We start from the raw sequence: 18,443 nt of genomic DNA, 5'->3' as shown, positions 1-18,443 counted from the left end.
CATTCTCGGAAACTCTCCAGTGACTTGGGCAGATCCACGGTGACTGGGTATGCCGGCTGACTCAGATTCCTGAGATGTAATTTCCTGTTCTGTTTCCTTGTGGAATTGGTAAGTCAATCAAAGTTTATCCCGACTTGGATCCTTTCCCAGAATATTAAAACATAAATTGCACTCAGTGCTGACATGTACATATTAATCCATGCAATCCTGCCTTAAAATAGCTCAGAATTTAGCAATTGACTTAACAATGTACTTGAAATTAAAACAAAGTTCTTGCAATACTCAGCAGGTCAGGCAGCATTTGTGGAGAGAGTTAATGCTTCAGGTCGGTGGCTTTTCATCAGGATTGTATCGTGTAACAGAACCACAGATCTATTTTCATTAGGCACATGATCCAGGCTTTGAGATGTAGCTGGCAGCTGGCTATTTGAATTGGACTGTTAGTACATGAACAAATGGCAAACTAACACCAAGGGTCTTGTGAGTCTGGAGATTAACAGAGATGTTTATTGTCATGGAGCACAGATCCCAATAAACAGTCGTCCAGGGTGAGTGCCTCAGTTTCTCCAAAATGGAGCTTAATAACTATCTTGTTGGGAAGTAGGTGGTTGGTTAGAGAGAAAGGGTATGTGGTTGGGAAAGAGGGAGTAGAGGGTGCAGGGGAGGGACATCTGGAGGGGGACTGGAGTGAAGGGATGGGGAGGGGACGAGTGGAAGGGAGAGGGGTAGTAATAAAGAGGGGAAGAAGAGAGGGGTTGATGCAGAGTGGTGGGGAAGGGGAGGAGGAAGAAAACAAGGGAAGGAAAGAGGAGAAGGGATGGGGACAGTGTGAGTGAAGGGAGAAACAGAGAAAGGGGCGCGGCGACAGAATGGGGAAGGAGGGAAGAATCTGTGTCGTAGTCCAATGAGATTTTATCTAAGTGTTTCTCAGCATGTTCCTGGTAAAGTTGGAATACACAGGATCAGGAGGAGTTAAAAGTCCAGACCCTCTCCTGTGTGTCTGGTTTCTTTCTGGCTCCAGTCAGTGCTCAGGGGATTGGTCTTTTATTTAATAGTTCGGTCGATACTGGATATTTTTTTCCCTCAATAATGATTTTTGGGAATCTTTATCAAAGGCCAAAAGTTATTAAAATCTTCAGTCCAAGGAAGGGATTGCCAAGTAAAACAAGAGAGAGAGGCCCACACTGCAGCCTGAGCAACAGTGCACAGCGGGTGAAAGGGAACAATTCACTCTAGCCTGGTACCGTAAGTCTCGGTGTCAGCTCCTGTACATGGTAAAAGAACTACTTGCTGCTTTTGTGTCCGGTGCAGACATTGTGGGCCGAAGGGCCTGTCCCTGTCCTGTTCTATGCCAAGTATTGAATGGCCCGCGTGCTTCTCGCTGAGAGCTCTCGTACAGCTGAAGGTAAAAAGAACAGTTCAACGTGTTTACAGTTTGAGGATAGATCTGTGTGTTTAGTTGAAAGGTTAAACAACTTTACAAGTGTGCATATTTTAGAATTGAATTCAAAACTCTTGGTGGCTTTTCTGCCTCCCTGGATCAGTAACCTTGTCCAGCATTAAGGCCCATTGCACTCCTCCATTTCGGACTTCTTGCACATCCTGATTTTCACTGCTCCACCAATGACAGTGAGTCTGCAGCCTGGGATTCCCTCCCTCCTGTGATGACAATGCACTGAACTGTGATACAGGATGTGAGTGGAGTAAATCCTTGCGGTAGAAGGATTGGATTAGATTACAGAATAACAGTCAAATAGTCAATGATGCAAAAGATCTGGGTCCCTGGAATCAGTATTCAAGATAATATTTAAACATTATTTATTCAACAGATTTGTTTTTAGTGAAACAATTAAACATTACATGCATAAATTCATTGCAAAATAACGCTTTGTACAAGTATCATCCTTGCTGCACACTTTGTTCCAAACATTTTTTTTATGATCGTGCAAAGTATTTCTATTTTGTGATGACACTTTGACCCCAGCCACAGACATTGATCTTTCACCTGTGGGGTCAAGGTTTAAACCCAGGCTGGACTGGTATGACCTATGTGTCATTGTGAGGCCTTTTGAGAGTTCTGGGATGTAAGTTCATTCCTTTCACGTGGCTAAGGATCAGAAAGAAAATTATCAGAAATTTTAATAAACTTTATGATGTTTTCTCTGGTGACTGAGTCCATACCCAAAGATGACAGATAGGAAATAATTGGCCAAAGTATTAGACAGGATAAAAGTTTGTTCACAGAGGGCTGTTATTATCTGACATGTACTTCCTCGCTCTTGTTTCTCAATGTTATTCAGTCATACAGCTTGGAAACAGGCCCTTCGGCCCACCGAATCCATGCTGACCATCAAGCACCTGTTTACACTGATCTTACTTTAATCACAGTTTATTCTCATCACATGGCCCTCAACTCTCCCTGGATTTTACTGCTCACTCACCCCCTAGGGGCAATGTACCTACTAATCCACAGGTCCTTCTGACATGGGAAGAAACCAGAGTATTCACACAGTTAAAGGGAGAACGTGCAAACTCCACACAGACAGCACCGGAAGTCAGAATCTTTTTCCCAGGGTAGAAATTTCAAATACTGGAGGACATGCATTTCAAGTGAGTGGAGGAAAGTTTAAAGGAGGTGTGCAGGGCAAGTCCACAGAGAGTGGCGGGTGCCTGGAACAGGCTGTCAGGGGTAGTGATGGAAGCAGATACAATAGTGGTGCTTAAGAGGCTTTTAGAGAGAGACATGAAGATGCAGGGACTGGAGGGATATGGATCACGTGCAGGCAGGAGAGATTTAGTTTAATTTGGCATCGTGTTGGCAGACATTGTGGGCTGAAGGGCCTGTTCCTGTGCTGTACTGTTTCATGTTCCATGTTTGTTCCCTGGAGCTGTGAGGCAGAAGCCCTACCAGCTGAGCCACTGAGCCGCCCTTATGTCTGGGCTCACGTGAAGCAAGCGGACCTGCAGGTACAAGTACCCAAGGACCACTGGTGCCCGAGGAACCCCTGCCCCCGTGAGACAACATGCCAAGTGGAACTTGCACCCGTTTCACTTGCTGCATTTGGATAGTGACTGAGCTCTGAGTAAATGTCACCCCACGGCAGTCAGAGTACAACTCATTTATTGGGGTACAAAATGAAGTAGGAATGCCTTGGATTCCATTTTGGTGGTTGGGAAAGAGAGGCTATGGAACGGGAGCTCAGCAACCAATCAACACACAGCCCAAAGACTCAAATAAACAACACCAAGAAACATTCAAAGTGATATCTGCAATCGCTTCATGACGCACTGGTCACCACAGAACACTTGTGTCCAAGGAGACGTAGCAAACTGTAGGAGTCCATGAAGGAGTAACCAGAATCACTAGGTACAAGGCTTGTCCTGGGGCTTGAACATATGGAGTCAAATTGTCCCAAGCATTTTGCCCTGGGTCAGAGTGCGTCCTGAGCACATTACCTTGGGTCAGTGTGTCTTGAGCTTGTCATCCTAAATTAGAACCTGACGTTATCTTGGGTTGCCAAGTCCCGAACACATTGTCCAGTGTAAGGGGATCCCAAGCAGCTTATCCTGGGTCAGAGTGTGCCAAGCATGTGGTCCTGGGTTAGAGCATCCTGAGCACGCCAGCCTGGATCCGTGTGCCCAAGCAGGTTGTCCCAGGTCAGAATGGGCCAAGCATGTTATCCTGGATGAAAGCGTGCCCTGAGCACACTGACCTGGGTTAGAATGTATCCCGAGCATGTTGTCCCGTGTCTGAATGTCCCGAGCACTCGGCTTTGTCCCAGGCCAGCCTGGGATCAGTTGATGGGAGTTACGTGGCTTCGCTGGAGGCTGAATTCTTTGGCCTTCAATCGTAGATTGGCAATGCTGTTTGCCATTGACACTCCAGGACTGCTGCTGCTTGATCCATTCGAATTATACGATGGCACTGGGCTGTAAAACCACAGAAGACTCTTCACACAAACATAGAGTTTCAAAATATTTTGAGCTAAGTCCTTGGCATCTCAATTCCTACACACTAGAAGGCTAGAGGACTCCAATACAAACTTGTTCCGAGCTGCTGGACTCCTTTACCTCACTGTGATGGAGGTTAGACCCAGAGTAAAGCTCCCACCACACCAACCCACCATGCACGTCCACAGCAGGTACACCACACTTTTGATTCAAAGAAAATTTTCCTTGGATCTGTTCTATCAAATGTTCAAGCCAATCGCTGCAAGGGTTGGAGACAGAGTAAAGCACCCTCTACGTTGTCACTTTGGGCTCTTCCTGGCAGTTTTCATGCATTAGATACTGAACAAAGCTCCCTCTAGACTGTCTCATCAAATACTCCCAGGGAAAATCAGCATTAGGTAGAGTAAAGCTCTCTTTACACCATCACCATCATCAACAAACACTTTGGGTTACAGCCAATGAAGTACTTACTGAAGTGTAAAAACTTGCAATGCAGGAAACAGCAAATTCCCCAAAATCCCCAGGAGATAAATAACAGATATACATATTTATTTGGCAGTGTTAACAGAGGAGTAAATGTTGGCCAGGACATCGGGAGCACATTCCTGGCCACTTCCATCTGGTGCCATGGGATCTTTAACATCCATCTGAGAAAAGCAGTGCCGGGATTATCTTCTCATCTGAAGGGTTGGGTCTCCCTCAGCACTGCACTGGAGTGTCTGATTTTAATGAGGTGATTGAAGGATAAGTATTGGATTGGACACTGGGGATCATTTCTGAATTGACATCAAAATGAATGACTACTCTCTTCAGTTTAACAGCAGCCAAGATGCACCTCAGTCACTGTAGTGTTCCCGCAGTCCTGCACTGGAGTGTCAGCCTGCTCTGTGTCTGCAGGACTTGAACCCATGACCTTCACACCTAGGGTCAGACCTGCTGTGCAATGAGCTGCAGCTGACTATTGACTCTGTCAGGCAACATTGGTTCATGTTTAGCTTTCAAACGTTCAAATTAATTTTTAATAAAACAGAGAGAGAAATCGAAGACTGCATGTGTGTGTGCATGTGTGTGCACGTGCGTGTTCGTGTGTGTGTGCATGTGTGCATACATGTGTGCACATGCATGTTCATTGTGTGTATGAGCGTATGTTCGTGCATGTGTGTTCTTGCGCGTGCATGTGTGTATGCGTGTGTGTTCGTGTGTGTGTGTATGCGTGTGTGTGTTCGTGTGTGTGTATGCATGTTCATGCGCATGTGTGTGCATGTGTGTTCATGTGTGTGCGTGCATGCGTGTGCAAGTGGGTAGATCTTCCCATTCCTTCCCGTCAAGTGAAGACGAACAAGACCGCAGATGCTGGAATCTGACATAGAGCTGAACGCGGGAAGAACTCAGTGGGTCGATCAGCATCTGCGGAGGCAAAGGGATGGTCGTGTTGCACCAGAGCCCTGCATCAGGACTGAGAGGGAAGAGGAAAGATTGCCAGTGTAGAACAGTACGAGGGTGGGGTGGGGGTTGTGTTAGAGGTTGGGAGGTGATAGATGGAGAGGGGATGATGGGCAGATGGAACCAGGTGGGGAAGGGGATGGGAAAGGTGCACAAAGGGAGAAGAAAACGAGGAGGACAGGTGAGTGTGTGTGGGAGGAGAGCACCAGGGCTGTGGGTTACCTGAAGATGGAAACTTCAATGTATGTATCATTGGGTTGTGAGCGACCCCAGTGGAATATGAGATGTTGTTCTTCTAATTTGCATTTGGCCTCACTGTAGCAATGGAGAAGGTGGAGGACAGACAGGTCGGTGTGGGAGTGGGACGGAGAGTTAAAAGGACATGACACCTGAAGCTTGAGATGGCAGGAGCCAAGTCCTGTCAAGTATTGGCTCTCCTGAGTGTGACAGACATTACCTGTAGGATGGGTTTGCCGACCACGAGAGGAATTCAGTGCTCAGGGAGGCCTGCCGGGGGGCTACAGGCTGCTCGATGGCTGCTTCTGTGCCATAGGATTTGAGGAGCGAGACTGTCCTGCTGGCTAAGGACGCTCGTTCATTCCTTCGAAACTTTGCTCTTCGATTCTGGAACCAGACCTACGAAAAGAGGTGGGGATATGGGAGGGGAAGAGACAGAGAGAGACAGAGATGTATTTGCCTTCTGTATATCCAAGCAACAGATCCTTTGAACCAAATCCACACAGTCCCTCCTACACCTCACCCTTTCAGCTTATCAAACAACACCGTCAGATGTCCTAATGTGCTTCAGAGCAGTGTTAATCAGATAACGTTTGATACCAAGCCACATATTAGTTGGATAAGGGAACAAAAGGTTTTCAGGAAGTTCTTGAAGGAGCAGAATGAGGTGCAGAGAACTAGAAAGGGAGTTCCAGAGACACAAGAGACTGCAGATGTTGGAATCTGGAGCAACAAACAATCTGCTGGAGAAACTCAGTGGGTTGAGCAGCATCTGTGGGAGGAGAGGAATTGTTGCCATTTCAGGTTGAAACTCCTGATTGTCTGTTGCAAGGAAATTCCAGAGCTCTGAGCCAAAGCAGCTGAACTTGGTGTGTTGGAAATCTCAGATCTACAAGAGCCCGGAGTTGGAGGAGCAGAGACATCTCCAAATGTTCTAGGTCACTGAGGTAGTGAGAGGTTCGGCCATGTAAGGATTTGGATTCAACTGAAACCGCAGAGATCTCTTCTCCACTGTGTTTATCCAACTTTCCCTTAAAGGCATCCATCACAGAGTTCCTGTGGATTGGGCAGAGTGAGTTCCAACTCAACAGACAGAGGATTAGTGAAATTAAAATCATAACGTTTGGCAAAGGGAACAATTTGAGTTCCAAGTTCTGCTGCACTACACATGCTACCAAAGGGGAAGGGGCAAGTTAACACACCAGGTGAAGAACTTGCTGCCAAACAGTCAAAACAAACAGCATTGCTGAATTCAAGGGAGGCTTGAAAAAAGTCAAGGCAGTGGGAGAGGAGAACATGGGAAGAGTGGAAAGAAGTAATGAGAGTGGAAGAGTCCATGCGTTGCATAAACAGCGGCAGTGTCCCACCAAATATCCCCTCTGTATATCGATCCCATTCATCATCAGTATTGCTGTTGGCATTTTGTCCTGACCTGCACTCTCGCCTCACTCAGATTAACCCTTCTGGCCAGCTCCTCCCGGACAAATGCATCTGGATAATGTGTCCTCTCAAAGACTCTCTCCAGCGCCTGTAGTTGTGAACTGTTAAACGTTGTCCGGTTCCTCCTCTGCTTCTTTCTCTCTTTCTGGAGATCTGCATTTAGAATCCGTCTCACAACTGCAGAGGGGCAGAGGGAAGGGAGGAGGGGTTATAAACGGCATCGTCCCAACAGAATTCAAGAACAGATTATGTGACAATAGTAGGGAGCAAAGGAGGTCAAGAGTCAGTGTGTGTGGGACCCGTCCCTCAGTGAGGGTCGGTGTGTGTGGAACCCATCCCCCAATGAGGGTCAGTGTGTGTTGGACCCATCCCCCAATGAGGGTCAGTGTGTGTTGGACCCATCCCCCAGTGAGGGTTGGTGCCCTGACAACTACTACAAGTGGTGGCCTGTTACACACTTTCAGTGGGATGTAGAGCTTCTTCATGAAATCTCTGTTGGATGCTTGACTATTTATAATTGAAAACTATACCATACCTTTGACAGGGAAGTCCAAAGTTAATGACAGTGACTGGGAAGTTCCAGTGCATAAAACATTATTTTACCCCTTGAGTGAAACACGATTCTGATAATTTCCAGGTCACTTCACATCGCTCTGAAAGTGTGACTGGCCACTTCCGTGTCAGTTATCCTTGCACTGTTTACCACATCAGGAGCTCATGGGATGACACCATTCCTGGTTCAAAGTTCCTTTCAAAGCACTGCATGAGAATGCAGACCGAGTTGATAGCAACATTTGTCGGATACTTTGGGAACAGCCAAATGTTCCCAAGGCAACGCTGGAGTGGGATCCCAGTCAGACAGTCCCCTACCTAGCCTGCATCCATCTGCCACCACAACCCTGCTCCCCCGTCTATTACTGACTCCATCTATTACTGCCAACCACTCAAGGTCCCACAACCCTTTGATTTCCCCAACAACATGATCCCCAAGACCCCCAATGCACTCCCCAACCTGCCATTTAACCCATTACAACTCATGATGCCAAGTCCGCTCTCCAATTCTTGGCTGAGGTCTCTCTTCCCTCTGTCTCCTCCAAACCACAGCATTCTTTCACCCGGCTCCCAGGCCAAAGCACAAGCCCCAATCATTCTCGCCCTCCCCTTACATTGCTAACCACAGCACAGACCCAATCAGGCCAGTCGTCAGCCCCCAAAACCCTGCATCGGTTCCCATTCCCGGGTTGGTGAGGAGTGAGCAGTGCCCACTCCAATTCTGTCAAGGCCTCAGATACAGCTTTAGTGTACAGCACAAGGCAGATGACTAAGGCAGTCCATCGTGCCCTGCTGGGATGTTGGTGGTGGTGCAGCACCCAGTGCTGCTTTCATAATGCTCCTGTCACCCTGAGCTTGGGTGTTGTCTGTGTGGAGTTTGCATGTTCTCCCTTGTGGATTTCCTCCGGCTGCTCCCATTTCCTCCTATGTCCCAAAGAGCAAGTTGTCAGGTTAATTGTCCACTGTCTATTATCCCCTGTGGGTACCAGGAAAATCACAGGGTAGTTGCTGGGTGCATGTGAGAGAGAATGGGTTAGAGGGAAATAAGTGGGAGAATGAGCTGCCCAAACACCCTCATTCTGTGGCATGAAAATATGAAGAATGAATTTTCCCCATTATAACTTCAAGACAGTTGCTAATGATTTCACTGGCAAACTCAGTGAAAACTTCTTTCAAAGTTTAAACTATCAAACTCCAAGACTTGAAAGGAACCTGACTGGATTTTTTTCTGAAGAATCGAGGCCCAGTCTCTTTTCATGAGGATACAACCCTCGGATTCTAGGCTTAAGTTATGGGAAGGCTTTATAAAAACTATGGTTATATTTTCTGGGAATTTACAAAGTTAAAGGAATATCTGATTGAAGTTTTTAAGATAGGGAATACCTATTTGCTCTGGTTGAGGAATCTAGGACTGAGATATATAAACTGAAAATTAGAGCTAAATCTCTCAGGGTAAAGTTAGGAAACATTCTTCCAAGCAAAGGGTGCTGGAAATTTGGAAGTCTTCTGCAAATGGCAACTGATGCCAAATCATTCATCCTCAGACCTCTTACTTTTTGTCTCAATCTCATTTTTTAAATGGCTCAAGCTTGTACAAAGCCACTCCCACTTTACATTCCAACTCACACCACGTCCCATTCACTGTTTATTGAATTAACTACCTCGGCTCCTGGTCCTACAGCATGTTATGTGCCCATTCTTCATGTTCAAACTCCACATGCCCCTTATCCTTCCCTCTTGTTATAACCTCCTACGTCCTTCCAACTCTGAGGTAGGTTTCTGTGCTCTTTCAGTTCTGGTCTCTTACTTTGAATCACTTTACTCTTGGCAACCTTCAGCCGCCCAAGATCTGGAATTCATTCCTCAAACCTCTCCACCTCTCTCTCCGCTTTTAAGACGCTCCTTAAGAACTCTCTCTTTGACCAGACTTTTGATCATTTGCACCAGGTTGTGCCACTTTTGTCTGACTTACTCCTTTGAGAAATCTCCTTGTTGTTGTGATGTACAATACGCAACTTTCAGGTGTAAATCCATTTTCAGAAGGGAGCGAGGATGCAATTGAGATTTTGATCTTTTTTTGAAATAAATACTTTGACCTCCTGGAACAAATCCTAACTGAAGAGAGTTGCTGTCAGTGTAGCTGAGATTCAAGCTCTCTCTCTCAGACAAGGAGAATTTTTTCTTGTTGGGTTTTACTTTCACAAACCAAAGTGTTTTCAATTAAGGATTGAGGGATCTGCCAACCATTTAACTCACCACACTTTCAGCCTTGTTTTCCAATTAAAATATCTTTGGCTGCCTTGTTCTCATTAGCTGGGATACACTTTCAATCAGGAGCTGACTTCAGTCTGGGCCTGGATTAACACATGTCCTGCTGACTCCGACAAACTCCATAGCTTGACTTTGCTCTCCTGTCTTGCTCACAGTTCCCTTTGTCATCTCAGCATTTTGATTTGAAATTAATGCATTTTTATTTTTTCCCTCCCTATTCCAGAAAAGAGAGCATAAAAGTGTAGCACTGTTGGAACCGTCTGCTGATGGAGGAGCAGCACGGAGAGAATGCAGCACTGTTGGGGGTAGCACTGAGAGGGTGTTATATTATCAGGGAGACAGTACCAAGGGAAGGCAGCATTGTCAGCGGCCTATACTGAGGGAGCACTGCATGATCAGAGGGAGAGTACCGACAGAACTCAGCACTTTCAATGTAGCACTGAGAGAGTGCTGCATTGTTGGGGGTAGCACTGAGAGAGTGCTGCATTGTTGGGGGTAGCACTGAGAGAGTGCTGCATTGTTGGAGAGGAGGGAAGAGTGTGAACTGAGGGAACGTTTCACTGTCAGAGATTCAGTACTGATTCCGCACTCTTTTGGCAGAGGGGCCATACTCATTGTGCTCTCCACTGGCGGAGGGGCAGTGCTGAGCTCGCTCTCCACTGGCGGAGGGGCAGTGCTGAGCTTACTCTCCACTGGCGGAGGGGCAGTGCTGAGCTCACTCTCCACTGGCGGAGGGGCAGTGCTGAGCTCACTCTCCACTGGCGGAGGGGCAGTGCCCTCTCGAGTGGACCTCAGATACACTCTGGGACTGTTTCAGGAAGACTCAGGCAGGTTCTGCGGCTCTCAGCCCGGGCACACAGCAATATAACCGCTCAACCAGTATCATTAAAACAGGTTATCCAGTGGTAACCACAGTGTTATCTGTGGGAGCTTCTTGTGGTCAAGTTAGACGCTGCATTTCCTTCCTTACACTGCATCAAAAAGCACCTCATTGATCATCAGCTGCACTGGAGGACCCAAAGGTCGGAACAGGCGCAATATAAATGCACCTTCCTCCTTTCCATCAACAAATGTTGGAATTTTACATTTATCCAAAAAGTTCCAAGAGACGCGACAGGGTTAAAAGAGAAGCGATCCCTCCCCCGCAGCCCAGTGGGAGAGGTGTGGGCAGGACAAGAACTTCACTGCGACCGCCTGCGTTTGAAGTGATTCAGCAGGAACGTGTGGCGTCTCTCGCACACACGGAGCCGACCCAGAGCCGGGGTCCGCCTCGCCCACAGCCCCGGCACCGCCTCCCAAGGATTCCTGAACAGCCCGGAGTCCGGGCTCCGCTCGGCCAACTCGTGTTGACAAGGACCGGACCGTCTCCTGCACCTCTGCTCTGCTCAAAACATCCCCGGACTTCCACTCAACAACCAGCCTTGGAAATCATTCACTTTCCATCTTCAGCACTCTCGACCGCCCTCCCGAGGGTGAGACCCTCAGTGGGTCCGTCCCCTCCCGAGGGTGAGACCCTCAGTGGGTCCGTCCCCTCCCGAGGGTGAGACCCTCACTGTGTTCATCCCTCCTGAGGGTGAGACCCTCACTGTGTCCATCCCACCCGAGGGTGAGACCCTCACTGGGTTCAGATCCCCCTCTCCTTCTGTAAAATGTTATAATGAATATTTTGCATTTGTATAGCCTAACAACAAAGGGAAATCCTCAAAAATATCGACCAAGCCACAGGGGTGACACCTGTGCCGTCGATGGATCAATGCGAATCGGCGACGCGCAAGAGGACTCTGGTGCGGTATAAATGTACCACCTTTCTTTCCATCAGCAGAAAAGGAGAAGCACCGATGTATTGGGAGCTACAGAGGTGGAAGTTACCGAAATAGGTAAGGTCGAGGCCATGGTGAGAGAACCTCGTCAACCTCTTCCCTCCCACTCTCAACCCTGTGTTGGTACTACACGTCAGAACAGAGAAAGCAGCAATTTCAAATCTTGGAAAATTCTAAAGCCAATTAAGTCCTTTTTTTAATGTATCCACTGTTATTTATCAGTAATCTCTTCCCCTTCTCAGGCGATCCCTCAGGGTGAAGGATGATTTGCTTCCACTTCAGTTTTGCAGGATCTGAGATGGCTAATGAGGAAAACGTGGGAATGGGAGGTCCAGATGAAGGGTCTTGACCTGAAACATCAACTGCCCATTTCCCTCCATAGATGCTGCCTGACCCACTGAGTTCCTCCAGCATTTTGTTTGTTGCTCCAGATTCCAGCATCTGCAGTCTCTTGCATCTCCGGCACATAATGAGGCCCCATAAACAGCAAATATAATGGCCAGATAATCTGCTTTAATGGTGTTGGCTGAAAGATTACGACACTGGGGTGAATCCCTGCCATTCTTCAAAATAGTACTGTAGAAGCTTACATAGCCACTGACAGGACGGACAGAGCCTCAGTTTCAAGTCTCGTCTAAAATCCGACAGAGCAGTAGTCCCTCAGTGCCACCGCAAATTAAATCAAACTCTGGGGGTTGGGGGGTGGGGGTTAACGTCCCATTTGGTATTCATAAAAAGACCTTGATTACATTAGATTTAAATGAGTTGGTATTTCTGAAAGGAGTTGCATTCCTTAGAAATTTCATTTTTTCCTTTACATTGGATTTCAACTCTGGGGCACAGTGTTTCCATTACTGGATTATAAGTGTAGAGAATGTGTTTTCTATTCCCACACTGAGGATCTGAATTTAATTTTTAAGAATCTGGAATAAAGAAATAGGATCAGTAAACAGGATGATAAAGTTGTATTATTGTTCAATACCTCAATAATTAATATTCTTCAGGGAAAAAAACTGCCCTCCTTACCCTGTTTGGGCCTATATACCACTCACTCCACGTGGCTGATTATCAACTGCCTCTCTGAAGTGGCCCATCAAACCAGTTTGTTAAGTTCCTTCAGCACATAGGAAAAGGATTCAGTCTTCAAAACCATTCTGCCATTCAGTTAGATCCTACTTCCCTCTAAAGCAAAATTCTACCAATCTAAGTTTTGAAATTTTCAACTTGACCTCAATTTCAAAAATTCACATGGAGAATGATGTTCCCAATTTCCATTACCCTTTGTGTGAAGAAATCCCTCCTGAGATCACCAGTGACCAGCCCAACTCTCATTTAAAGATTATACCCCCATGTCATAAAGTGCCCTAATATAGATACCATCTACCCTCTTGGCAGCTTGGGTTCTTGCAAACACCACAATTAGATCACTTCTTAACTTTTATATTCAAAGGAATAGAAACTAGACTATGCAACCTGACTTCTAACTTAATCCCTTATCCTGGGTTGAATCTGGTGAGTCTTGTTCCGCACCTCTCCAAGACCAATATTTCGTCCTGAGATTCAATGCCCAGAACAGATGCAGGACTCCAGAGGGAGCCTAACCAGAGCTTTATATAATTGGATCCTAACTTCCGCTTCTTTTGTATTCTGGCCCTCTCGAGATAAAGGCCAACATTCCATTAGCCTTGAAATTATTTTTTTATATACCATCTACCAGCCTACATCTCGAGAATGAAAAACATCAATTTTAAAAAAAATCTCTCTGCTAAAAGAGGTCTCGTGGAGTTTTTGGTATTTGTAAAACAGCAGGCTCAACATGCACGGATTTAATCGGAACAGTCTGCCAAATTCAGATTTAAGTTTATTTCCGCACTGTTGTTTATGAAATGAACCTTCCCTCTCATTTGGCTGAAAATTTTCTTTGAGTAAAATAATGAACTTATTCAATGCAATGACATCATTCAATGTTTAGGGTAGGTTAATTTGTCTCTCAATTGTTTTGATGATCTGATGCCCTCGTGTGTTACATTCATTCCACGATTCCATTTGAACATCGATATGATCAGAACACCCGGAAGGTGATTTCCTCAGCATCACTACCAGTTGAATTAATTGAACTCAACTGGAAACAGGAGGTTTTGTAGGGAAATAAAGGGGAAAGAAAGGGAGGGATGGGGGGAGAGAGTCAAATAGAGGCAATAATTGGAGAGAGATATTCAGAGAAGGAAATACAGGTGCAAACATTAGAGAGAAGGATATGCAGAGGTGGAGATACACAGACAAAGAAATGAACACAGACACAAACACAGAACAACCAACTTGAAGGGGAATAAGCTACTAATGAGGAACAGAACTGGGTGAAGGCAGCAGAACAGATGGGAAACTTTGCTGACTGGGAAGAATATGTGAGATGTGCAGGGGACAGGACAGATGGGAGGACACATTGGGAGGGGGAGTGACAGTGGGGGGAGGGACAGACGTGGGGGGGTAGTGCTGGGGGGGAAGTGATAGATTGGGGGTGCAGTGACTGGGGGGAGTGACAGACAGGGGGCAGTGACTGGGGGGGGGAGTGAGACTGAGGTGGGTAAGAGCAACAAGGGAGAGGGATAGTGTCAGACTGGGGGGGTAGGAGTAACAGACTGGCAGAAAGGTTGAAGAGTGACAGGGTGGGGGGAGCAGAGTGACAGGTGGGGGGAGCAGAGTGACAGACTGTGGGGCGAGCAGAGTGACAGACTGTGGGGGGAGCAGAGTGACAGGTGGGGGGAGCAGAGTGACAGACTGTGGGAATGGTGATGAGTAACAGACTAGTGGGGGGCAGTGTGATATATCTGATCATTATCCCATTCCTGTTTCATGAAAGTTTATAATCCACAAATATTTTGTATCATTTTGAAGTTTTTAATAACTTTTAAAGCCCAGTTTTGAAAATATTCCATTTTTTGACGTTCAAGTATCTGGGGTCAACTGTTCAGCAGGATGCAGACTTAGATGAGGAACTGAATCATCAAATAACATCAGTGTGGGCTGTGTGGAATTTGGCAGCAGGAATATTTTGTGTTTGGACAGGATCAGTGAAACTAAAAAGAAAGTCTAAAGCACATGTGCATCCAGCAACTTTGTACAGAGTGGAGATGTGTCCCCTGAAGAAGCTTCAAGAAAGGATACTGAATAAGGTAGAGAAGAGAATGCTTCACTGCAGAGTGTTATTGTGTTAACCTGCACAGAAAACAGGCCCTTTGGCCCAACTGGTTCATGCTGACCAAGATGCCCCATCCAAGCTAGTCCCATTAGCCAGGGTTTGGCCCATATCCTTCTAACCCTTCCAATCCATGTACCTGTCCAACTGCTTTTTAAAAGTTGTTATTGTACTTGCCTCAACTACTTCCTCTGGCAGCTCATTCCACATATATACCACCCTCTGTGTAAAAAAGTTGCCCCTCAAGTTCCTATTAAATTTTTCCCCTCTCACCTTAGACCAATGGTCTCTAGTCCTTGATTGCCCAGCCCTGGGAGAAAGACTGAGTGCCTTCACCCTACCTATGCCCTTCATGATTTTATACACGTCTACAAGATCACCTCTCAGTCTCCTACGCTCCAGGGAATAAACACCTAGCCTGTTCAACCCCTCTTTATTACTCAGTCCTACAAATGCTGCATGATGAAGATGGAACACGCACACTAGGGGAGTGGTGTAGTACAGGCATCTCAGGAAATACCTGAGAGAAGACCAGCTTGTTATAGACTGAATGAGGAATCTGTGCAAAAAGAAATGACCAAAATGGCACTCACAGGTATATGGAGAGAAAAAAAACTGAAGATGAGAAGTAGTGATATGGTAGAGACTTCAAAGAGGAGTTGGAAGAAAATACACATAGCTGAAGCCAGAACAGCAACCTTATTGAGACAGTACAAGAGAGGAAAAAGTTTTAGTGTTTGAATAATGTGATTCTAAACTTCCAGAAACATTCCTGTCAGTTTTTGAAACTTAAAACTCTACTCTGTGTGTCTGGACACAGACTTTCCATGAACTAGAATCTGTCTAAGTTTTGGCAACTTAATCTTCAGCCCACACAACCCAAAAATTAAAATATTGAGTGATGGAAATTGTGGATTAGCATCATTGAATGATCCCCACAAATTGAATGTGCACATCTGGCTCTTTGTGTTTATTTGGCACCATTATTCACACCCTTATCCTTGCTTTTATAAATGCCTCTGAACTACGTGGTTTGCTGGTTTATTTCAAGGGACAGATATAGTGTGGGTCTAGAGTCGCACTCCTCGAGATGAAGAAAGGAAACCGTCAGAGTTGCCCAAAGGCAACTGAGAACCAGATGGGGGTTTAACCACAATTTGATAGGTTCATGACCAGTTTCACTGATCCCTGCTTTTTAGGATGATCCATTTGGTCTCTCAAGCCTGTGCCAGCACTTGATAATAGTGTGGCTGATCACTCTGCATTCCTGTTCACCTACAGTCACCATCTCCTATATTAACTTTTAATTCCAGATTTTATGAAATTATTTGAAATTAAACATACTAAACTAATCCAAACTTGGTGTATTTAAACACATGTTCTTGTCTCTGGACCACAATCAAGGCTCCCTGTCCAATGAAACAGCTACTCTGCTATTGGACCCTGGGACGAGAGGTACAGGACAGGGGAATAGGGGACAAAAACAAGTTAGTAGGTGGTGAGGAAAAGGGCAAGGCAGAGTTACCCTGATTCACAAATGTTCCCCAATAATAAACAAATCAGAGAAATTAAAATTGCAAACATGTCTGGACAGGGAAACTAATTATAGAAAATATATTGGACTCACCGGATTACAGAGATTAGGCCATATATTTACTCCAATGTCTGTAATACTTTTGACTCTGAAACATAATGACACATACCTAGATAGGAGTTTAGGAGCAAGAGGAGGCCACTCAGCCCCTCAATGCTTGCCTTTTGATAAGGTCAGGGCTGATCTGATGGTAACCTGGACTCTCCATTCAGGTCTCCTGCAGTAACTTCCCACCCCCTTGCTTATCAAGTACTTATCTACCTCTAATTTTAAAACATTCAAAGACTCTGCTTCTACTGCCCTTGGAGGAAGAGAGTTCCAAAGATTTAGGTGGAAGGCTCACCTGACAGAAGCTTATAACATTATGAGAGGCGTAGACAGTCAGATTCTTTTTCCCAGAGTAGAAATGTCAAATACTAGAGGGCATGGCTTTAAGGTGAGGGGGGGAAGTTTAAAGGAGATGTGTTGGGCAAGTGTTTTTACACAGGGAGTGGTGGGTGCCTGGAACACGCTGCCAGGGGTGGTGGTGGAAGCAGATACAATAGTGGCGTTTAAGAGACTTTTAAATAGATAGGGGAACATGCAGGGAATGGAGGGATGTGGACCATGTGCAGGCAGATGGGATTAGTTTAAATTGGCATCATGTTCGGCAAAGACATGGTGGGCCGAAGGGCCTGTTCCTGTGCTGTACTGTTCCAAGTTCTATGTAACCCTCTGAGAGAGAAAACATGTCTCACCTCTTTCTTCAGTGGACGACCCTTTATTTTTAAACAGTGACTCCTACATCTAGAGTCTCCCACAAGAGGAAACATCCTCTCCACATCCACCCTGTCAAGATATCTCAGCAGCCTACAATATTTCTCCAGTATGTTAATCTACAAACATACAGTAATGACTTTCAATTTCAATTGTATATATGTTTTAGTTATATTCCAACACAAACCCACCTCAAACGTTGCAATCGTCCTGTGCCTTATGTTATTGTGGAATTATTTGCCACTATAATTGTTTCTGGATGGACGGAGTGAGTGGGGCTGGTGTAGGGTTGGCGCCGTCCAATTGTTATTTCAGCAGCGCTGCCTCAGTCGGGGCTCCCCTGAGCTTTGCCTCCCACCATCACTCACCGTTCTGCCGAGCCGCCTCCCCTCCTCCGCTGTCGCCGAGCCCGGCCTGATCCTTCATCCTCCTGCCGGCCTCTCTCGCCCCTCTCGCCGGCTCCGTCCCACCGTTCATGCCGGCTGCCTCTCCCAGGTCCAGCAGATGACTGACCGAGAAGCTCTTTCTGTTTTGAACAGCCTCTGGCGTGTCCAGCGCAGCCGAACGAGGAGAGCGAGCCTTTTCCATGAGTTTAACAGAACACCCTCCTCACCCAACCATTCCCCCCTCCTCCTCCTCCTCCCGTCCCGTGGGCGGCAGGGATCACCCCCACCCTCAGACCCCACCCCCCTCAGAACTTCTCACAACTTTTCACAACTTTTGTCTTGCTGTAAAACACACGCCACTTCTTGCTGACGAATACGAAAAGAAGCCTTTCAAGGTTTTGCCAGTTCCTGCCTTCCAGCCCACTCTCTCCCCCCGGGACTCTTACACAACTCGCAGAGAAAAAAAGCACCGGGGCAGCCGCCCACTTTAACCTCTGCCGTGACTCAGCCCGGGTCTCCACCTCCTCCCCCTCGCCAGCCCGCAGCCACACTCCCTCTTGACTTTCAAATTCCGCCCAAAGGCTCCAAAACATCATCTAAAAACATCCTAAAGCTGGACGTAATCAAACATTGAAAGTAGCTTCCCCACCCCTGTTGTGACCCAATGTGATGTGTCAGGGAACCGCTGGCCGCTCGCAACTTCTTTCTCAGCGTAAATTTCAGTCTTTGGGATTGATTCCCGAGGTTTTGGGTTCGGTGGTTTATACACATGGAACAACGGACTGATTCGTGTGGTT

General features: G+C 46.4%; 1 protein-coding gene across 2 annotated transcripts; it reads right to left on the bottom strand.

Moving 5' to 3' along the window:
* Positions 1-1,801: 1,801 nt before the first annotated feature.
* LOC127582084 (paired mesoderm homeobox protein 2-like) lies at positions 1,802-17,851 on the bottom strand. 2 transcript variants are annotated; one of them, XM_052037077.1, is made up of 4 exons: positions 17,629-17,851; positions 7,064-7,248; positions 5,852-6,030; positions 1,802-3,930 (listed from the first exon to the last, which is right to left on the bottom strand). In XM_052037077.1, the coding sequence occupies exons 1-4, from the start codon at positions 17,846-17,848 to the stop codon at positions 3,795-3,797; spliced, it is 720 nt and encodes a 239-aa protein (XP_051893037.1). In that variant the 5' UTR covers positions 17,849-17,851; the 3' UTR covers positions 1,802-3,794. The 2 variants fall into 2 exon arrangements, with proteins under 2 accessions (XP_051893037.1, XP_051893038.1); XM_052037078.1 differs by having other exon boundaries at positions 1,802-2,107.
* Between the last annotated feature and the right edge of the window lie 592 nt (positions 17,852-18,443).

The sequence above is a fragment of the Pristis pectinata genome, chromosome 23 (genome assembly GCF_009764475.1).
Source record: "Pristis pectinata isolate sPriPec2 chromosome 23, sPriPec2.1.pri, whole genome shotgun sequence".
Lineage (NCBI taxonomy): Eukaryota > Metazoa > Chordata > Chondrichthyes > Rhinopristiformes > Pristidae > Pristis > Pristis pectinata.
Note: the sequence above shows the minus strand (reverse complement) of the source record. Positions and strands in the feature narration are given on the sequence as shown.